The 23717-nt window shown below is 42.7% G+C and overlaps 3 protein-coding genes across 3 annotated transcripts in view; 1 reads left to right on the forward strand and 2 right to left on the reverse strand.

Annotated features, from left to right (window-relative positions):
- The window catches only part of arl10 (ADP-ribosylation factor-like 10), a 152867-nt gene that overhangs the window by 36426 nt on the left and 92724 nt on the right, over positions 1–23717 (forward strand). The window lies entirely within an intron of this gene.
- nop16 (NOP16 nucleolar protein homolog (yeast)) lies at positions 1406–18600 on the reverse strand. Its single transcript, XM_084074026.1, has 5 exons — positions 18395–18600; positions 16479–16590; positions 10970–11012; positions 9508–9614; positions 1406–3281 (listed from the first exon to the last, which is right to left on the reverse strand). The coding sequence occupies exons 1-5, from the start codon at positions 18499–18501 to the stop codon at positions 3153–3155; spliced, it is 498 nt and encodes a 165-aa protein (XP_083930152.1). The 5' UTR covers positions 18502–18600; the 3' UTR covers positions 1406–3152.
- LOC311057709 (non-lysosomal glucosylceramidase-like) lies at positions 11272–13845 on the reverse strand (the record flags this gene model as incomplete). Its single annotated transcript, XM_084074742.1, has 1 exon — positions 11272–13845. One exon carries the CDS (start codon positions 13843–13845, stop codon positions 11272–11274), a length of 2574 nt encoding a protein of 857 aa, XP_083930868.1.

Below are 23717 nucleotides of genomic sequence, written 5' to 3' on the forward strand. Positions count from 1 at the left end.
GTTACAATAATGTGTGGTTGTCAGGATTTAGAGACACACCCAGAGAGGGAGAGTAGCGCCCAGGATTACATATGCAATTGGCACTGGATGAAAAAATGGGTTACAAAGTCGTGGGATAAAAATGATTAAAAAATATAAATAAATCGGGCTCCGTGGCCTATTGCATATCAAACTGGGGGTCCTTGAAATAAATAAAAAAAGTTACACTGACTTACAGGACTTTTGATTCAACTCAAGACGACGCAGATGGATGTTGTTGACAGAACAGTACTTTCCCTTATCTGGAGAATGTCTCCTGGAGCTCATAAATGTGATAACAAGAGAGTCCAAGTAATCTTAGCTGAGCCTAACAGTCACTTCTCTGCAGTGGTGGAAAATGTACTCCCATTTTTTAATTAAGTAAAATTATCAATACCGCAATGTAGCACGAGTAAAAGTCCGGAATTCAAAAGTAAAAGTACAAAAGTATTGGTATCAAAATGTACTTAAAGTACCAAAATTAGAAAGTACACATTAAGCAGAATGTCCCATTTCCAGTTCTCAAATTTATAAACATCTTTTGAAAATAGCAGATCTACAAGCTCACAATGCGTCGCATCACGACCCATTGTGAACTTGTAGATCTGCAATTTTCAAATGGACGAAATGTACCTAGGGCTTAAGTGGTTAATGTATGTTTTGTAATAATGATCAGAATCTACAAAGTAACTAAGTACGTTTTAAAATAATTGCAGTTGAGTAAAAGAACAATATTTGCCTTTGAGATGTAGTATCGCAAAAGTATTGCATATTGGAAATACTCAAGTACAAATACCTCACAATTGTACTTAAATACAGCACTTGAGTAAATGTACTTAGTTACTTTACGCCACTGCTTCTCAGTGGAGCCAGCCCTTCCTTTCCAGCCAGCTGAGTGGTGAGGTCATTCACAGGGTCTGTCAATGATTGATCCAATCAGATACTGGCTGCAACAGGAGAGAACTAGGTAAGTGGTTCTCAACCTGTGGGTCGGGACCCCCCCACCGGAGTCCCCACATGATTTCCTTTTCTTTCTTTTTTTTAGGGGGGGTCCCCAGATGACAGTGAAGTGACAATTTAACCCTTTAAGACCTGAGGCCGATTAAAAAACTGTTTTCTAAATCCTAACGCTTCAAAAAATATATATATATATTCAAAGATTTGCACAATTTTTCACGATTTTACAAAAATAGCAGATCTACAAGCTCGTAGCGCGGCACCGAACGGGGGGCAAATCTTTGTGCGATAGAAACTACATCAACCATTGGAAACCCTATTCTTGGTTAACATTCGCTGAAAATAGCAGATCTACAAGATCACGACACATTTGTGAGCTTGTAGATCTGCCATTGTTGGTGAAGAGGGAGGGAAAAAAGAACAGACCAAGTACCGAGCCAAAGGTCAAGTTTAATATGTATTGCGGGTATAAGTGGTTAAATGTCTGAAAATACACATGAACATGAACACAACATATTAATAGAAAAGATTATGTGTAGACAAACGAAACGTGAATTTACACAACAGGGTCCTCTCTCAGCTAAGAGGTCCTTGGCCTGAAAAACATTGAAGACTGATGACGAGGGTAAAAAAAAACAGAGAGGATCGTGTTTTTTAAGCTCAATCATACAGGGTTTAAGTGATTTAGGCCCTGTTTTGACGACAACGGTCTTTAGAGAAAACAACAAAATAAAATATCAGATTCGTTTAGACGGCAACGGTGTTATCGGGGGTTGAAAACGCAATAATGTGAAACCCCCTTGCAGAGTGGAAATCTTTGACAACGCACCACCGCACGTTTCCAGAAATTCAGTTCTATGAAAACAAGCCCAAAAGAAGTGACTAGGCTACGGCTTTTTGAAAATAGCCGATCTACAAGCTCACAACCACCAAAACACAATTTTATTTTCAAAAAAGAAACAAGAATAATCTTGAGAAAATAAAAATAACCACTGGTTTAAACAACATTAGGAAACAAGCCCAAATAAGCAACTACACTTTAGAAACAAGCCCAAAGTCGCTTATAATAAGCAGACATGGCAACCAAGCAAACAGCAAACTGTGATAAGAACTAGAACAGAAGTTGTTCCATGCATGTGTGACATGTCTATCTGGCAGTGCGTCACACCGCCACCTAGCCACCTGTCATGCACACTGCATCGTTTTCAATCACTGTTGAGCGTCTGTGTCATCTCAAAATAAAAAGTGAGAACGGAACTTCACTTTGATGTTTTCTGTTATGATCGTTGCCGTGTAAACGTGGCCTTAATTGCGTTCGATCCTGAAGCTAAACGGTGTGTGTGGGGGAGAGAAGTTGGTTCTGTGCTGACAGGATGAGAGCAGATGTGTGTTGAGTCTCCGCTGGGGGGGGGGGGGGGGGGGGCAGGGCATGTTTCTAGCCTGGAATCCTGACTGATTTCTTCGGCGGTGTTTTTTCTCTCGCTTCGCTTCTGAGTCTGGTAAACCTCCTACTTCCAAGGGGCGGGGCGTGCAAAAAACGTCCCGCGGCTTCTGATTGGTCTGTGATGGGGACCAGTGTTTTCCAATGTAAAACTCAAAGTCACTTCCTGACTTGCCTACGTAATTGGTGACGTTTGTAAAAACGAGTCAAATAGGCTCTATACACAGCAGCCACATTGGAAAGAAATTGGGCCTCTTCCTTACTTCCTTCACAGGTTTTTCAAATGATACTAATGAAGGCTTTGTTCCATTTCATGTAGCACAGTGGTTCTCAACCCTTTTAATTTCAAGGACCCCCATAACTCTGAGAGTGTACAAATGGAACCAAAAGGACCCGTTACAAACCCTTTTAAGGTGCCATTTGAAACCCCCTCAAGGAACCATGAGGGTCCCTGGACCACACTTTGAGACCCACTGATGTAGCAGAGTGCTTCCAGTGAGCCAACACCCTGACTCTGTTTGACCAGAATGGAACAGAGCCTTCATTAGTATCATTGGTAACACCCGTGAAGGGAGTAAGAAGAGGCCCAATTTCTCTCCAAAATTGCTGCTGTGCATAGAGCCTATAGGACCCTGGCCAGACTGAATAGCGAAGTGAGAACCAAAAAAAGAACGTAGTGAATCAGTCTGGATTTCCAGGCTACCATGTTGAAAGGCCATTGGTTCTTATCCGTCTTTTATTTAGCAGCCAGGGACAGCATGAAGGCAGCATAATGTTCTGCGTGGAAGCGCATGTACTTGTCGATCTTCTTCTTGATCTGCTTGGGCGTGTCCTGGTAGTAATTCTTCTCGTCTCTGGCCATGGCCTGTAAGAACACAGACAGCAGGGTTCATTTTGAATAAAATGTCATTTAGTTTTAGTCATATTTTAGTCATCTGAAACGTTTTACTGTTAGTCTAGTTTTAGTCGACTAAATATCATACGATTTTAGTCGACTAAATCTAGTTGATTTTGACGACAAATATGTAATTTGGCGGGCATTGATGGCGTCTTAATGACACATTTTACACTTGGTTGTATGCTGAAAGTAGCCGATCTACAAGCTCAACACGCGAGCGCAACCAAACATAAATTACTTGTCTTTTAGTTCCACAGGATGTCTTCTCTACTTGTCTCTCCCTAACATTTTAGAGCAGTTTTTATTTGTTGACGAAAGTGTCAATATATTTAGTCTTAGTTTCATCATAGCTTAGTTATTTAGTTTTTGTCACTGGAAAAAGGAAGTCGACGAACATTTTTTGTCATAGTTTGAGTCGATGAAATGAACTGACAAACAGGACGCGTCTCATTACACAGCTACTATATGACACAACATTTGTGCAAATCTTTGAATATATATATTTCTCAAAGTGAACATTGTAACTCAAATCTTTGCTTCTGGGGGTCTACTAAATCCTAACAATATTTTTTTTTTTACCTAATATATAATAATAATAATAATAATAATAATAATAATAACAATGAATATAACTATAATATCAGTGGTTCTCAACTTTTTTCATGTCAAGGACCACCCAAAATGATATGTATTTGTCCGTGGACCCTGCCCATCTCAAAATATTGTGTTCCAGGGACCCCCAGAGGCAAAGATTTTGAGTTAAAAAAAGTGTATATACAGTCGTAGCCAGCTGAGAACCTCACCTTAGGTACCTAGGAAATCAGTACCCGGGAGGCGCTGATATGAAACCACACCCCTCTGTGGGTGTGGTTTTGCCTTGGAGGGTGGAGTTTAGCATTATTTTTTTCCCCACTGTGCAATACAGTAGCTGGACAGTAGGTGGCAGGGGCCGAGCAACTATTGGTTGTTTACCTACTAGTCTACTTGGTGGGAATTCAAATATCCCTTTAACTATATTCTACAGTTTAACCCAGTGATTCTCAACCTTTTTCATTTCAATTTCATTACTCATATCTATTGCTTTATTTAGGCATTTTGTATCACAATATTTTTCTTTTCTTTTAATAATAATAATAATAATAATAATGGTTAGTGTGTTCTGTAATCAGTGTTGGGCTATATTACTTAGGAGAGTAATATGTTACTTATTACTTATTACTCATTTGAAAAGTAATTATTATTATTACTTGGAATCAAGGGTAATATATTATATATTACTTTATATTACTTTCCCCACGCCCCCCGCAAAAGAAAAGACGTGTACAGTTTCTAGCCTGTTAGAACTGAATCCAATTTAATGGAACAATAGAACATTGGTTCTCAAAGTGGGGTCCGGGGACCCCCAGGGGTACCTGAGGGGGTTCCAGGGGGTCCCCAGCTAAATGGAGGATAGTTAGGAACCAAATGGACCCTTGTGGGTCTGTAACTCTGAGAGTGTGCAAATGGAACCAAAGTGTACAAATGGAACCAAATGGACCCTAACGGGTCCATTTGGTTCCATTTGTACACTCTCAGAGTTAAATTAACATTGATTTTACAATATAAATCGGGGGAATCAACACACACACACACACAGTAAACTCTGAGAGAGTCTCTCTCTCTCTCTCTCTCTCTCTCTCTCTCTCTCTCTCTCTCTCTCTCTCTCTCTCTCCTCTCTCTCTCTCTCTCTCTCTCTCTCTCTCTCTCTCTCTCTCTCTTCTCTCTCTCTCTCTCTCTCTCTCTCTCTCATCTCTCTCTCTCTCTCTCTCTCTCTCTCTCTCTCTCTCTCTCTCGTAACCAAATGTCATTGTAGTGGAGTAAAAGTACAACAGTCAGTCCCAACTGAACTCACAGTCTGTTTGGCTGTGAGGGGGGTGTCGTAGCCAAACAGGTTATGTTAATTATAGTAGCACCATCTCTCTACAATGTAGTCTACAAGTTGGGCATTTAGCAGACGTTCTTAATAAAGAGAGATTTACAGTAAGCAAGGTAAACACGAGGTAATACATCTAATGCATAGAAATAATAATCTAGGATCTCTCTCTCTCTCTCTCTCTCTCTCTCTCTCTCTCTCTCTCTCTCTCTCTCTCTCTCTCTCTCTCTCTCATCTCTCTCTCTCTCTCTCTCTCTCTCTCTCTCTCTCTCTCTCTCTCTCTCTCTCTCTCTCTCTCTCTCTCTCTCTCTCTCTCTCTCTCTCTCTCTCTCTCTCTCCTAACAGAAGAAATGTTAATACACATTATAAGGGAAAGTGGTATAAACTTTGGCAGGTAAAAGTTGGAAGAATGTCCTAGTTGGATTTGAACCGGGAGACTTCTGGTTACAAGTCCTGTATCTAATCCACTGCACCACATTGGTTCTTAATTGCTCTATTCACTACTAAGGTCTTCACTGAAAGATTAGATAAAGGTGAAAGCGCCAAGAAAAAGTTGGAAAAACATTCTGACTGGATTTGAACTGAGAACCTTCTAGTTGCAAACCCTTTAGCTAAACCACTACACCACAGTGGTTCTTCCATAGACTGTTCACTTGTGTGTTCTTCCCTGTAGAACTGGTAGCCTGCCAAAGTGTGTACTTTTTTTTTGTCTTCTTTGAAATCATTTAATCATTTATTTAATCATTAGTTAGTACATTATAATCTCCTGTGTTGATTTAACTCCGTTTCACACTCTAAAATAACATAATTGTGCCCAAAAGTAGTTTATAATGCATTTTATTGAAATGTTACTTTCAGTTGACTAGTATAGTTACTAGTTACTGCTCTCAGAAAGTAGCAGCTTTGGGAGCTGCAATTATTTTATCTCTGACTGACTTATCTATCTCCTTCCACCATGTTCCATGAAACACAGTTATGTCTAAAGAAACAATTGCTTTTGAATTCATCCTAAGGACTCTTTTTCCCCCTTCTATTTTCCATGTTTTGGATCTGATACATGTTTGGTTACTAGTTAGTTTGTAGATTTTGAATATTATCACAAAACATACAGTAACCACTTCAGCCCTATACACATTTTGGCCATTTGAAAATAGCCGATCTACAAGCTCACAATGCGTCGCAATGTGACACATAGTGAGCCTGTAGATCTGCTATTTCAAAAGATTTGTATACATTTTATACATTTGAAAAGTTGTGAAATGGGACATTCCACATAATTAGTAGAGTACTTTCTACTTTTGGTACTTTAAGTACATTTTAATACCAATACTTTTGTATTTTAACTCAAGTATAGTTTTATTTCCTGACTTTTACTTGTAACAGAGTATTTCTACTTTGCAAAAGCAGCAGAAACAGTCTATAGCTATGTTGCTCACTGTGAATGCGCCACCCTGTGGCAGAATGGCCACACTACACACTGAAATAAGATATAATACATTTAGGGGCGTGTATGAGAATCTGGGGGAGTGGCCGACAGAGGTACCCAAGGGACAAATCAGTACCTATGGGTACTGCTTTGAAAATCGTGAGGTTCTCAGCTGGCTACTACTGTATATATTAAAAGATTTGCACAAATGTTCACGATTTTTTTTTTTTAACACATGGGGTGCTAGCGTTTTTTTATAACAACTTACGTTGGGTGCCAGCATTCTCCCCATTGACTGCGCTTTACTGTTTAAATCTGTAGACGCGACGAGCAAATCCACACGAAAAAAAGCATCGATTCATGTTGTGCCATGAGCCTGGCTACAGCCTGGAACCATAACATTTCCCTCGCGAGTTACAACGGGGGGAGGATCGCGCGTGACCGGTTTTCCCAACAGGAAACAGATTCGGAGATATAGGCGTTTCAAAGTAGGAAATAGACAGGAAGCGGATGGGAATTTTTTTTTTGTTTCCGGTGATCTGGCACTTCCTTCGCAGGATTACAATGGGTGCTCCCAGAGCTGCTCTAGCCCCGCCCGCGCGGAGAAAAACAAAAAAAACAAAAAGACTAAACTCACGGTTCAGACCGTGTTCGGCACCGAACCACCACTATGTAAACACACGGTTCAGACCGTGTTTGGCACCCGATGTGTTAAACAGCAGATCTACAAGCTTATAGCGCGGCAATGAGCTTGTAGATCTGCTATTTTTGAATAGCCAAATAAATCATAAACAGATGACACACATGCGTCCCCGGATTGAATGGGATAAAGACGGCCCCTTCCCTCCCTTCCTTAAAAAAACGTCTTCAGGATAGCTTTTCCCAGAAGAGGTCGAGTTAAGATGCATCTCCAAACCATGCTTAACCTGTTATTGATTTTAGTCTAGGACTCATCTTAGTTTTTTTTATAAAGTTAGTTCCTTACTTTTATTTTATTTAAAGTGACTTTAGATTAATTTGTTTTTCTGATTTCTTTTTGTTTGTACAGTGTTATTTTTTCTGTATCTTGTGTTGATATTTGAACTGTTGGTGCCACTATATAGGTCTATGAATTGAATACCAAGGACCTCAATGGAAACAAGACCGAAAGGACTTTTTTGAACAGACCTTTTAGACAAAGTATTTTAAATGTAACTGTGCCGTTTTACTTTTTTTCCCCCTAATAAAATATTCAATCAATAAATCAAATCAGGTCATGGCCAAAGTAGTCTATGATGACAGGCTTGGATGTTTCGGTTAGCTCCATATACGGAGTTCCAGGAGGGGGTCTATGATGTCAGACCTGGGTATGTCAGTTATCTCCATATATGGGGATGTCGGGATTGAATAGGTTAGTTATCTACGTAGAAAGGAATCTGAGCTATAATGATTATTATTATATCCTCATCATCATCATCATATGCATGGATTCAGGTGAAGAACGTAATAATATAAAAAGCTGGTTTAATGTGAACACAACGCGTTTTAGTGGCAGGGTAAAGATATGAAAACCCATTCCTCAAAAACACATCCTGCTCTTGCACAAGGAACCTCTTTTTAAGGAAGGGAAGCCGACGTGATTTTCTCCATCAGGCAATTCCAGCCGGCAGATTAGTCGCACTGGGTGGCAGACTCACACCGGAAGTTCAGTGAAATAACAGTCTATTAGAGCCGGCTGGACATCTTATAAAACACTATTTCTCAACGATTGAGACCTTTATAAAATACTCGGCTCAGGAAAATAAAAGACGACATATCACATTGTTTTCTGCTGTGTTGCTTCTCTGTGTACACTGTATCATTTTATAGAGGTATCTAAAGAGCACAAAGTATGTTTCTGAGCAGCCAAAGTACCGCAAGACTGTCCTCCATTTCCTGTCTGGCAACCAAATCTCGCGATACCTCCGAGACAGAAACGATACCTGCCACTGTTTAGATGCCTCAATAAAATGATGTACTGAGCACATCGAAAAGCAAGTGATTAGATGATGTCTTCTTTTATATTCCTGAACCAATTACATGACAAAGGTTGCAATCGTCACAAATAATGTCTGTTCATGAAATGGTCCAGCCGGCTCCATTCACTGCAATGTATTTCATTGAACTTCCGGTGCGAGGTTTGCCACCCATGAGTGTCATGGCGCATCCCTGGCGTCCAGCATGTCTCTTCCTTTCAAAAAGCTTCCTTCCTCTTACATTTCCTCAAAAACACAACCTGCTCATGCAGACAACTGGCCTGTTGAACAGCCTGGATGATACTGACATCTACAGGCTGCAGCGGGGATTTCATAGTCCCATCTAAACATCACCTCAAATCGAATCTCCCATTAGCCAAAAACAAACTTCATATCTTCCAATGTTCAACGCCAAAAACACAATAAAATCGTTAATCGCAATAGGCTCTATGCACAGCAGCCATAATTGTGAAGACAATTCAATTCAAACATTCACAGGTGTTACTAATGAAGGCTCTGTTCCATTTAGTGTAGCACAGTGGTTTCCACGACCCCCATAACTCTCAGAGTGTACAAATGGAACCAAATGGACCCGCAACTATAGACCCACTGGTGTAACAGAGTGTTTCCAGTGAGTCAACATGCACAATATCAGCACCCTGACTCTGTTTGACCAGAATGGAACAGAGCCTTCATTAGTATTATTGGTAACACCTGTGAATGTCTTCATAATATGGCTGCTGTGAATAGAGCCTATTAGTTGAGTGACAATTAATGGTCAACTTAAATTTGTAATGACAGCCCAACTTTTGGGTCTGGAGCTGATAAGAGTTGTCAAAGCCCTGGGGAGTGGTTGGTTACCTTGTAGTTGTCGTTATGTTCTCGGACCATGTGCTGGACATACTCTATGAGGTCAGATGACAGAGACCGGGTGTCTTTACCAGGTCGGCTGGCCTCTTCCTCCAACTCTGCACACAGAGAAATGACACACCTCAAACCACCACTCACTTAAGCCATTAAGACCGGGAACGCATCGGTGTGTCATTTTAAGATGTCTTTGGCTATTCCAAAATAGCAGATCTACAAGCTCATAACGGGGCACCGAGTGCCGTGCTATGAGCTTGTAGATCTGCTATTCTTGAAAACAAATCGTGAAAATGTGTGCAAATCTTTGAATATATACATGTAAAGTATGTATACATTTTTAACTAAAATATTTGCTTCTGGGGGTCCCTGGAACAACATCTTTTGGGATGGAGGGGGTTCATGAACAAATACATATCTTATCATTGCGAACCACTGATATTATAGCATATTTCTCCCCCAAAAAACTGTTAGGATTCAGAAGCAGAGATTTGAGTTAAAAACTATTACTATTACTATACAACTATTTTCGGCAAACTTCGGACGAAAATAGCCGATCTACAAGCTCACAACGTCTTCGCTGCACCAGGCGTTGAGCTTGTAGATCTGCTATTTTTGGTCGAAGTTCTTGTTAGAATAGGGATGCTATGTGGTCCCGGGACCCCCTGTTAAAGACCCCTGTTTTAGAGAATTGGACTTGAGACAGGAAGATGCCAATTATGGAGATCACCTTAGACAAGATTTTCAGTCCATGTAGCGACCAGAAAATCTTAACTCCACACAAAAAGTACGGAAACTTAACTTCGATCAATTACTTCTCCCCTTCAAGAATACCAATTGGTATGTTTTAATATAAGTTAAAACATACCAATTGGTATTCTATGAGGTCAGATGACAGAGACCGGGTGTCTTTACCAGGTCGGCTGGCCTCTTCCTCCAACTCTGCACACAGAGAAATGACAACCTCAAACCACCGCTCACTTAACCCATTAAGACCGGGAACGCATCGGTGTGTCATTTTAAGATGTCTTTGGCTATTCCAAAATAGCAGATCTACAAGCTCATAAAAGCTCATAATCTTTATCGTTGATAACGAGGCATAACTTGATCCTTACACATTACACCTCGTTGTAAAAGTGACTAATCAACTAATCAACGATACAAATGACAATACCAATTGGTATTATTGAAGGGGAGAAATAATCAACGAAGTTAGGTTTCCAAACTTTTTGTGAGGAGTTTAGTTATTAGAATTACAAACACTTAAGCCAAAAAAAAAGAAAAAAGCTTAAATTTAAAACAAAAAGTCAGAATGAAAAAATGTAATAAAACGATAATGATAAAAGCTAAACTACAATAAGTTTGGTTTGAATTCGATTCATGATGGATTCACAGCCTCACCAAACGGGTGTGGGAAATGTAAATAATGTGTTATAATGGAATATCTAGTGTGCCTTACGGTTGATAAGGTACGGCTTCCTCACGGTGACAGGGGCTCCAATCTGCACAAATGAAAAAAATAAAAATATTTCACATTAGTTTTTCCCTAGTTTTTCTCTCTTCATATTTCCTCAAATAACAGAAGAGATAAATGCAAGAAAGAGCGAAAGCAAGAATGAACGAGGGTGGAAAATGATCCATGTGAAACGGTACTTAGTTGGTCCGCTAGTATTTACCTCTACACCAAATCTCTTGACCGAAAATAGCAAATCCACAAGCTCACAATCCATCGCGTTGCGATCGCTTATAGATCTGCTATTTTCAGGATGTGTGTGCTTCCTGTTCCCTGTCAGCACTCCCGGTCTGCTCGTGTTTGTTTTGATCCAGGGCGTGCTGGATCGCCCAGATGCTCAGAGGCCTCATGTACGCCAGGGAGCGATAGGCGCCCTTCTCACAGTACGCCTCGGGCGTCTGGAAGGCCATGCCCAGTCTCTCCCACACGGTCCGATAGCATCCCTCCGCCGTCCGGAGGCCTTCCTCCAGCATGCCCTCGTGGACCATGGTGGCCGCCAGTCCGTAGACCACCCCGACCCATACCTCGTCGGACTGGAGGCTGGAGCGGTCGGGCACCCCCTCGGGACGCATGCCATTGACGGCGCCCATGTGGCCTCCGGCGAAACCCATCACATTCAGGTCGAAGATGGACTTGAGCGCGCTGCGGATCTTCTCCCAGGGAAACGCCTGGAACTCGCCGCGTCCCAGTCCGGAGGCCCTCAGGAACCAGTGTCCGGCGCACTGGTCCGCCATGATGCTGGTGGAGTGCTCCCTCCCGCTGCTGTCGTAGTTGTAGTACTTGCCATTCCACAGCAGCCTGTCGTACGCGGCGCCGCCTCGCTCCAGGACGTCCCTGAAGCGGCGGTAGTCCGCGTCGCTCTCCGTCAGCTTGGCCATCTTGCACATGGCGCACGCTGCCGCCAACCACAGCCCGCCGCAGTACGCGCTGGCTCCCGTGACGCTCCAGCAGTCGTACGTCTGGTCGGCGTAGCCCGAGTTCTCGATCAGCCCGTCGCCGTCCAGGTCGAAGCGCATCTCGGACTCCATCACGGCCAGACAGACGGGCCACATGTCTTTGAGGTACTGGCCGTCCCGGGTCAGATGGAAGTCCCGGTACACCTGCAGGACAAACTTCAGATTCAGGTCTTTCCAGTCGGCGGTATCGTGGATGAGGTACGCGTTGACCCTCTGCCACGGCTCGTCGTCCGGGTCACCCACGTCGTGAGGGACCGTGTTCTTGGCCTTGACGGAGGCGTAGCGGCCGCTCATCAGGTGGAGCCTCTCTGTGGGGTCGTGGCGGAGCACGCTGCCGGCGATGTCGTACTGCAGGCTCAGGGCCAGCTTAGGCCACAGCATGACGAGCGCAAAGGAGGCGTAGAAGTGCACGTCGTACGTGTTGTACATCCTGTACTCCTGGCCCTCGAGGTAGGCGAAGCGGCCGTACTCCTTGATGACCGCTGGCTGGGCGGGCAGACCCCGGTCCTCGCTTCGTACCCCGCCACTCACGTCCGCGTCCTCCGACAGCTCCGTCCACACCGTCCCTCCGTCCACCACAAAGTACAGCTCGTTAAACAGGGCCGACTTGTACCAGGAGGGCAGGGAGCCGTCTTGCAGTATCGGCCCCTGCCACTCCTCGATACTTCTCTCCCATTGTCTGTAGCGTGTCAGGGCATAGTGGCTGAGTGAGGGAGACGCGTCGCCCTGTGTCCCAAAGTAACGGGCGTATCTCCTGACGTGCACGCGCTCCCCGGAACCAAAGGTGATCTTGGGCATGTCCCAGGCCAGGCTGAACTCCAGGGCGTTATGGCCCCGAGCTGGCACCGAGCACCCGGCGGCCACGGCTGCTGCCACCCTCTGTCCCCGAGGGGTGGGGGGACTGGAGCCCGCGGGCGAGTCCAGCCGTCCGTCTGTGATGAGGTCCCGCCACAGGCCGTCACCGGTTCCCTTCGGAAGGAACGCCGTCTGGTGACTGATCTCGCGCTCTTGCTGTTCTCGGGCCGCCACGCACAGAGTGTAAGGGTTTGCCGTGGTGCAGTGGTGCAGCAAGACCCCCGACACGGCCTCCCCCTCCTTTGCCAGGCGGAAAGGCTCGTTCCAGTGTCCCCCGCTCTTGTCGTCCTTGTGGCCCGACCCGTTGACCACCGTGAACATGACCGATACGTCCAGCGAGTAGTCGTTCCTGTTCTCTATGTCCCACACAAACACTGCCACGGGCAGGCTGGAGTCCTGGTAGTCGTGCGGGATGACGGGGGAAACCTGTCTGCAAGTCAGGGTGACGTTCTGTCCGGGCAGGTGGTACACGGTCCAGGCGCGGGGGTACAGGGCGTGGTAGAACGCGTACTCGCCGCGGTAGCCCCAGTTCCAGTCCTGCAGCGTCGGGGGGCGCTCTACCGACAGCACCTGCTGATAGAGCGTCCGACTGCCTTGGCGTACGCACACCGTGAACTGATTGGCTATGACGGTTTTGTAGTGGTACATTCCCGGGGTCATCTGCCACCTGCAGAACTCGCCCCTCCAACCTCTCGTGATGGTGCCTCCCCCGATGCCTCCGAGGGGAGCGCCGTATATCTGGCGCAGAGGCAGCGTGCCGAACATATCGATGAACGGAACCTTCTTCTCCACGTGCGTCTTCTTGTACCACCACAGTAGATACCGGATTCCGAAGCAGAGGTGCTCCAGGATGGTGGACAGAGAGACGTGTCTCGCTCCGAGAGGTTGCCTCTTCTCTTTGAACTCGTGCGCCAGGCAGATTCTCCAGCCGTCCTTTGGCACGCGATAGCCCGGTTCGTCGGACGCGTACTCGCTCATGAGGTCTGCGGTCGACTTTTCACCCCAATCCATAGTTGTCTTCCTCCAAGGTGTACTCGCCGAAATAATGTTTCAAACCTACAGTTTCCTTGTCACTGCAGACAGCACGACATCACCCACCGTCTGTTGTAAAAGAGCTATAACTACGTCTTGTAGGAGTTCTGGTCTACGTGGTGCGCACGGATCATGTAGACGTCATCTTAACACAGTGAGGAGGACTGGGATCTGAACATGGAATCTCTGTGTCAAGAGTCGCACATAGATCTGTGTGCGCACCAGAATCGTTATGAACTCACTTCCGTTAAAAGGTTTTTATATCCCCAAACTCTCCCAAGTTGGTGCATCAAAGCTGCATGCTGATTGGACAGAGTTTGTCCACATAAGGGTTGCTATGGTTGCATATCGTTGTTGTTGGGCAGAAACCTCATATCTCCATACATCAACTTTTTTGAGTGGTGCCAACCACTCCTACATTTGACTTTGTCCGTGTGTCCGTATGTCCGTCCGTCTGTATGTCTGAGCACGGCTGATTGGTCAAGCTTCACGTGACACGTGACAATATGTTGTCACGTGTCACGTGACAACATATTGTTGCTGATTGCAACACAAGGATGCAACCAGTTACACTTTCAAAGGCACCACTCTATTCACACTGGGTGTGATTTTTGGGGCGGTGTAACCGCCCCCTATAAGTGAGTTTTGGACACTGACCAATCCTGCACCGTGATTGGCCAATAGTCTACAACGCAGTCTACACCCCTAACCCTTCCATTGTTAATGCAAATCGATACTTTTGCAAAGTCAGCCAATCACATTACAGCTAGTGTCATCACCACTAACTGTAATGTGATTGGCTGACTTTGCAAATTCAGGACTGTGATTGGCTAGCGAAACACATGACACATGTGCAGCCCTATGAATAGCAGTATGGACTTAAAAAAAAGTAATTTATCCTTTTTTTTAAGTGAGTCATGTTGTGATGACCACACACCGTCCACTTCACACTGGGTGTGATTTTTTTTTAAATACCGTAAATGAATGGCCTACTTCATCATGCAAGAGGGTCTCACAAAAGTCACGTTGTGTTTTGCCATAAAAACATAAGAATAATAAAAATGCCGTTATTTTGACTATTTCATTATAAAAACATGGTAATGAAAAAGGAACGGTTTTGGACATACAAGGTTTCCACCCGACAGTGACAATAAAAGAAAAACACATACGTAAATACGAGGCGAGTGATATAGATCAGCGTTTGTCCCTGTACCTTACATACAGTGCATACATAAGTTATGCATGTATTGTAGGTACCTATACAGTACATACATACCTCTGCTGTCGGCAGGAACCAGCTAACTCCAAAATGTTCATTTTTCAGGATATGAAAAAAGTGGAGTTAGGAGGTTTTGTTCATCATTGATAAGAACAGCTGAATGGACCTCCAAGCTCACAATGAGGTTGTGGAGTTAGCTGGTTTAGCAAAATGTTCGAGGATCCAATGGAGTTAGCTGGTTGTCAGAAGCGCTTTTTAATGCTTTTCATTGGTTCAATATTTTTTTCACCAACACACAGACGTAAAGGATGTTCAATGGCCCTGATTTGGTTTCTGCCGGACAGCCACGAGTACATACATAAGTTATGCATGTACTTATGTATGTAACTTTACAGTACATACATAAGTTATGCATGTACTTATATATGTAACTTTACAGTACACATACATAAGTTATGTAACATAAGTTATGTATGTACTACTGTATGTCCGCACCGTTTTTCTTTTTACTGGCAGTGTTCAATAGAAATTTGGCATAGATTGGTCCAGTGGTCTGTGAGATTAGCTCCTGACGAACACGCACGGACCGACCACAGACTCCTGCATCAATGTTTTTTGAAGTGGGGTCCAGGGACCCCCAGGGGTCCCTAATAATATGAGGAACGGTTTAACCCATTTCACACTATTTTTGAAAGCCGCCAATCGAAAGTAGACATCGTCTACAACATTGGTTCTCAAAGTGGGGTCCGGGGACCCCCAGGGGTCCTTGAGGGAGTTCCAGGGGGTCCCCAGCTAAATGATAGATTAGGCACCAAATGGACCCTTATGGGTCTGTAACTCTGAGAGTGTACACTCTCAGAGTTAAATTGACATAGATTTTACAATATAAATTGCGGTCCAAGTGATAGAAATGCCATTAAATGGGGGTCCGTAGCCTTAATGCATGTCAAACTGGGGGTCCTTGAAATTAAAATGGTTGAGAATCACTGCTAGAGCCGTAAAAAGATCTTCTCTTATGGGGGTCCCTGGTATATCTTTTGAAATGGGGGTCCGCGGGCTAATAAGTGTCAATTTGGGGGTCCTTGACATGGAAAGGTTTGAGAACCACTGCTCTACAATATCCGATATCACAACATGTCGCATTGTAAGCATGTAGACCTGCTATTTTTGCTACATTTTGAAGAATCATAATTTTGAAAAACACAGATCTTCTCTTATGGGGGACCCTGGCACACATTTCTTTTCAAATGGGGGTCCCAGACCAAACATGTTGATTTGGGGGTCGTCGACATGAAAATGTTTGAGAACCACTGGACCTACAGTACAGAGAGCCATGGCTAATGGATTTACCTGTACATACATGGCGACAGTTTCTATGTAGAGCATTTCTTACCTTCGTTGTCTGTTTAATGGGCAGAGTTCGGTTGGGGTCGTAGGACAGGCCCATCTCAGACAGGTTGGTGGCCATGGACTTGCTGTCGTCCCACGCGTTTCTGATCTGCACACTATGGACAGAGGACTGTGTTAACAGAGATCTGGATAGAACAGGTGGTTCTCAACCTGTGGGTCCCCAGATGATTAGCTGAATGTGCAACATTGTTTTCTCTCTCAACAGTAAACAAACCAACATACAGTATAAGTGTATACAGGGTATCTGCATATTTTGATTTTTTTAAATCCTCCCGTTATAAAAAAAAAAAATTCTGACATCACTGTCCTGGGACACAGAGTATTTTTTTTTCCATTATGAATACCATAGGGTCGTGGCATATAAGAACCGTGTTCCAAAAATAAACAAATGAGCCCGGCGATTTTACTCATATGGATATATGAAGCATCAACTGATGATGGAAAAAGTACTAATTTATTCAAAGAGTAAGAAAATGAATACATTTTCTCCAAACAGACGTTATCAAATGTAGCTCAACTAGAGGTGCGGGTCGCTACGCGACCCTTCCGTCTAGTCGCTGGCGCGAGGCTCTCGTGAAGTAGGCTGTAGATGTTTTGGACACGCAAACCAAAAGCGAGAGCAACAGTGTTTCCAGACGCAAACCGAAAACGAAAGCAAACTGAGAGACGGACACATTTCACCCGTTCATCTATCTATGTATTCACACAGGCTCTTGCAGGACCAGAATGTGCGGCACAGATTGATGAAGCAGCACGCTCAGCCCAGCGAGACGGCGTGCGCTGCGTTCAACCCTCCCAAAGAGTCAGACAGACAGTATTTGGATGGGGGGCGGGGTTGCCGGGGTTGCCATGTCCAGGAGTTGTAAGCGTGAAGTGGCGCGTAATTGGTTAGGGAAAGTGCGTCGACGCATGCGCAGTGCGCAGCGCAGTGTTTTTGCATCAAGCTGGTTGCTTGTTGCTCGCGCGCAATCTGGCAACAGTGATGCAACTTACACACACGCAAACATTCGACTGTGGATTCCAATAGACTGTTAGATATCGTAAACAACACAGAGTCACGGGGGTGCTTTGTTTATTTTTGGAACGCAAATCATATATGACCCGAGGCTAAAACGACCCGGTTGTTTTTTTAATAGAAAAAAGTACTTTTAAGTACATTAAGTGGTTAATGTATGTTTTATAATGTAATAATTTATAAGTATAAAATAAGGCTAAAGTGGTTAATGTATGTTTTATAATGTAATAATGTCTATCTGCAAAGTAACTAGAGTTGTCAATTGTAGTGGAGCAAAAAAAAGTACAATACTCTCTCTGTGGAGTAGAAGTAAAAGTAAAAACAATTGGAAATACCCCAGTAAAGTAAAAATCACACCCAGTGTGAAGTGGGCGGTGTGTGGTCATCACAACATGACTCACTTTAAAAAATGGATAAATGACTTTTTTTATAGTCCATACTGCTATTCATAGGGCTGCACATGTGTCATGTGTTTCGCTAGCCAATCACAGTCCTGAATTTGCAAAGTCAGCCAATCACATTACAGTTAGTGGTGATGACACTAGCTGTAATGTGATTGGCTGACTTTGCAAAAGTAACGATTTGCATTAACAATGGAAGGGTTAGGGGGTATACAAATCTTTTGGTCGGTGTCCAAAACTCACTTATAGGGGGCGGCTACACCGCCCCCAAAAAAACACACCCTGTGTGAAGAGAGTGGTGCCTTTGATGAGCCCCGTATTGATGTTGTCATCAATGTTTGTTTATTGGACACACATACATACGGACACACGGACAAAGTCTGATATAGGAGTGGTTGGCACCACTCAAATACCTCAAATTGAGTCAATGTACTTAGTTGTGGTGTAAATGTACCAATAACAATGCAAATAATAATCGCATACTTCTCTATGGTGGGATTTCGTTTCTTCATCATCTTCCTCTTGGCTTTCTTCCTGTCTTTACTGTAGTCAAACGTCTTCCTCGCCATGGCTCTCCTGGTCTTAGGCATGATGAATGCTTATTAATATGATATAATAATAAGAATACAATAAGAATAGAGCTGATACAACTCTGCTGCTGTTTTCTTCACGTGTGATGATGAACCCCGTGCGTGGATGAACCAGGAAGTGAAACAAATGTGTTCCCATTTCCGGTGGTGTTCGAGCGTTGCCATGTTTTGAGAGAGAAATAAGCAACCAGGTCTAGGAAAACAAGCTGAAAAGAAGCAAGCAACAGTGGTTCTCAAACTTTTTGTGAAGGACCCCCAAAATATTGTATGTGTTGTAATATTGTAATATTTGAGAACCTCTGGTTTAAATAATAAAATAAATAAATAAAAAACAACCGTAAATAAGCAACAGCACTTTAGAAACAAGCGCAAAAAAACGCAACTTCCAATATTTACAAGCGACTTTACAGAAAAAGAAAGTCTCTTATAATAAGCCGACATGGCAACACTGGTTTCCGGTCACACCGTCTTTTTTGTTTTGTTTTGGTCCTTTTTCTTCTTTAAACTAATCTCTTTATATGTCTGTCTGTCTGTCTGTCTGTCTGTCTGTCTGTCTGTCTGTCAGACCCAGTGGTGAGCTGTGGATTTTTGAATTAGGGGGGCTCTATTTTATGACGTCACGTGCACGCGCACGCACACGCATGTGCATAACCGATCAGCTCAGTGCTAGTTGAAATACTGTATTCAACATGTGATTTTAATGTAATTATATTTCTTATTATTTAGTTGCATTGTTAATGTGTTGTTTTTATTTTTGTTTCAATTAATTAATCATTTTATTTTCCTTTTAGTTTTATATAAAAGACGGCTTTATGGAGTTGAAAGCCTACTAAATGGGAACACTGTGAGCCCCCCACCTCACGTCTAAAATACACTTGGCCAGAAAAGAAAATATTTCACCGGAATTAAAACATGTTTTTGGTTACTCCACAGTGCCCTCTACAGATCTGGTCAATGGAATTTTCCTATTGACCAGATTCTTTTCTGGCCAAAAAGTGTACTTTAGACGTGAGGTGGGGGCTCAGAGTTTTCCCACTTAGTATAATAGGCTTTCAACTCCATTAAACCGTCTTTGTTTTGGTGAGTACCAAAGGTGTATTTTTTATTTTTACTACAGACGAGAGGCTGCGCTACCGCGGTGCGAGGGGAAAGAATGGAAAGTACCATAGCGTTAAGGAGAACTCCTTCTAACGCTATGGACCAGAGCTAGATAGGGATAATAACTTCGTGAGTGTCTGGTAGGCTACAGCTCTTGTGTCCTCTGCTAAGCGATTAACCCTTTCACACTCCATGGCTTTTCTCGAGTAGCCTAATGTTATGCAAAGCAGCCAGGTTGAGGCCATTGTTTAAGGTGTTAAAAACGGCTCGCCGCTGACGTGCGTGCTCACGCGTGCATGTGGAGTTCCCAGCCCCCAGCCCCGATAGTAGCTTCAGAACTAAGGGGTCGCACCCCCTACAGCTCAACCCTGGTCAGACCCCTTAACAGACGACGTCACACTGATAAGAACAAGTATGCGTGCAACCAGTATGCGTGCAATGAAACCCATTCTATCAGGTCTCGCTAGGACGCGCCTCACTAGCCAACACACAAGAGGGGGTTGGGGTGTGCTGAAACCAGCGCACCCCAAAACAACAGGTTGGGAATTGATTGCGTGAAACAATCACCTGTGCGTCCAGTCTCAATGTTGGTAAACAAATAATTGGTCTAGTTGACACAGCAGCAGGAGCGTGCTGCCATCATAGAGCCATCTGTCGGCGGGGAGTAAAACGGCATTTTCACAAAACATCTTCAGTAGTGTTATATGATGACCTGCTGCACTAATGTGAGTGGTGTAAAGTAACTAAGTACATTTACTCAAGTACTGTTTTGAGTACAATTTTGAGGTATTTTGACTTCACTGGAGTATTTCCAAGTGTTAGTACTTTTACTTCTTCTCATGTCAGACTGCTGAATGAGGCATGAGCCTTGTTCAGCAGCCTGACAATAGGCGGTACCCCAGCTGGTTGCAGACCTTTTTTTGGCTCTTCTTGAACACACCTGTGGATTATACCAGGGACAAATGACTTGGATTTAGCTCCTCCTTGGACATACCTGTGGACTACACCAGGTACAAGTGACTTTCTTTTTTTGCTCTCCCTCATGGAGCTACTTGCGGATTATACCAGGGTCAGTCCACTTTATGTGGATTATGCAGTCGACACGCACTGACTTTTTTGCACCTTAATCCCATGTATAACACTGACTTTTGTTGTCCTTTAATGTGCTTTTTTTCTCTAAGCACCTTAAAGTCCATAAGTATATATCATGCATAGTATACATTGCTGCTATGCTCAGGCACCTTAGTCATTTTTATCTCAGGTACTGTTGTAAATATGTAAATAACTTGTTTGGCCTTTTTGTTGTTCTCTTGTTTGATCTCCTTCCCACTTAGTTACTTTGTAGATTTTGATTATTATTACAAAACATACATTAACCACTTCAGGCATTTCGGCCCATTTCGAAAATAGCATATCTACAAGCTCACAATGCGTTGCGATGCTACGCATTGTGAGCTTGTAGATATGCTATTTTCAAAAGATTTGTATACATTTGAAAACTTGTGAAATGGTAGCCTACATTCTGCATAATGAGTACTTTCTACTTTTGGTACTTTAAGTACATTATGATTCCAATACTTTTGTACTACTCAAATAAATTTGACTTGTAACAGAGTATTTCTACATTGTAGTTTTGATACTTTTACTTAAGTAAAAATGTGAGTACTTTTTCCACCACTGACAATGTGTAGGCTACTGTAGGCTATGTCTGCAATATTTTGTATCAACTGATGATTATAATAACACATTTGATCACAAAAAAAAGTTGGTGAAGAGTGGTGGAAGTACTCAGATTATGGACTTCAGAAAGTTGTAATACAGTGTAAAAATGCTTTGTTACAAGTAAAAGTGCATTTAAAATCTAACTCAGGCTAAGTCAAAGCTCAACAGTATGAGAATTCGAAATATACTTTAAGCAGCAAATGTAAAAGTAGCCTACTCATTATGCAGAATGCCCATTTCAGAATGATACATATCATCATGTTATTGAGCTATAATGATCATTAACTACGTAAGACCTATACTTTGGCTGTTCGGAAATAGCCGATCTATAAGCTCATAATGCATTGTGAGCTTGTTGATTATTAATAGCCTAATTTGATTAATTATTAATAATCTAAGCCTACACAATGATAACAACTAAAGTTGTCATATAGCCTACATGTAGTGGAGCAAAAAATAGATTTGTCTCTGAGATGCATTGGAGCAAGTATAAAATATAAAGAAATAGAAATACACATGTAAAGTACTTTGAAAATGTACTTGAGTGGGCTACTTGAGTGAATGTTACTATACAAGATTGTAAAGTAACATTTTAAACCCATTAAAATCATTGTACAATCGTACCACTGTACTTTATTAACAAACTGTTAATAAAGTATTGAATCAATCAATCAATCAATCTGGTCTATGGTATGTAGTTATCACTGTAACATGCTGCCACCTGTTGACGTTGGAGTGAATTAACCTTTGCATGCACACTAACTTCATCTCCATCAAGACAAACATGACTTTCACGTGATACTGAAAACAGACTTTAAAAGAATAGACGTTAAAGAAACAAAACAAACTGACAGGACTGTTGTCTTTTAAACATGTATTATTAGACAACTTGATTTGATTTGATTTCGGTAAAAGAAATACAACATATTATAACTAGTACAAATATTACTTCCACCCAGGATGTATACATAATTAAAGCATAATAAAATACGTATTTCCAATGTGTAATATATTGTCTCCGTCGGGTGGAGACCTCATATGTTCAAAACTGTTACTTTCAAATTCAAAAGTATCAAAAGTAGCAGATCTACAAGCTCAAAATGTGTGGCTTCGCTCCGTGTTTCGAGCTTGTGAATCTGCTACATTTGATGCTTTTGTGTGACACTGAAGTATGATCAAACATTAATTTACAAAAAAAAAACACAAAAAGTTAGAACATGGAGGTTTCTGCCCGACAACAATATATTTTTTACGCTTGGCTTTCCACCATGCCCATGGATTTTTTTTTAAATAAGCTTTTGTCAACTTCCACTACTGATATGTTTAAAAAAGAAAATTTAAATCCTTAAATGTATCAACCACCAACATTACAAACAGGAGTTCTAACAGTTGTGAAGATATCCCTGTAGTCTATGACAGGGGAATTACAAACACAGCAAATATTATGGTTTGGGATTTTTTTTTTCTTGATGGTTGTAATTGTATTGCCTTGTATTTTTACCTTTGCATAAAGAGGCAGTTCAGCAAGCAGTCTTTCTTCAATGTCTCCCTGCAATCTCACACCACACACCTTTGCCAGTAGCTTGGATGCCACAACAAATGTTTGTATTTGTTGGTTGAGTACAGCCTCCAGTGTTGTCTCCTTCTTGTCAGCCTTAACGATTGCAATGATCTTGATTCTTCTTCTCTGGACACTGGTGACCTCGACCTGCAGGTTAACATACAGCTTAATTTAAGGTTCTTGTGCAGAAATAATGTGTTTTATGAACAAATCCCAGCAAAGATGTGATTTTATGAACATGTGTGTTTTCTCTCTTTCATACTTTGGCTATTCAGAAATAGACGATCTACAAGCTCACAATGTGTTGCGATGAACACGATGTGAGCTTGTAGATCGTCTATATTAGAAGAATGAACCACTGCTGTAGTTAACTTACCGGGTACACCCGTGTCTGTAAAGTTGAATAAAGTTGCATTGCTCTATTGAACTCAGAGGACTTGACATTGGTCACCTTGACGTTGTCTCCAACCGACACTCCACTGCACTGCTTAACGTGATCACCCCAGAAACACACATCAATAGATCCATTCTTATCCTGCAGGGTCAGCTTACGCAGCGTTGTAATTCTCTTCTCGGTCCCTGTTCCAACCTTCTGATCTTTTTCGTTGGTCATCTAAATGAGATTAAAAGAGAGTGGTATGAGACTATAGGGCAGCAGTGGCTCAGGAGGTAGAGCGGCTGCTTAGGACCCAGTTTGATCCCGGTGTCGGTACACCTTAGTGTCGGAGTGTCCTCGGAGTGTCCTGGAGTAAGACACTGAACCTCTAATTGCTCCCAATGAGCATGGTTTTTTGAATGTATGGGTGAATGTAATGCACATTGTGAAGCGCCTTGG

The sequence above is a fragment of the Gymnoscopelus microlampas genome, assembly GCF_963454915.1.
Source record: "Gymnoscopelus microlampas genome assembly, chromosome: 12".
NCBI lineage: Eukaryota > Metazoa > Chordata > Actinopteri > Myctophiformes > Myctophidae > Gymnoscopelus > Gymnoscopelus microlampas.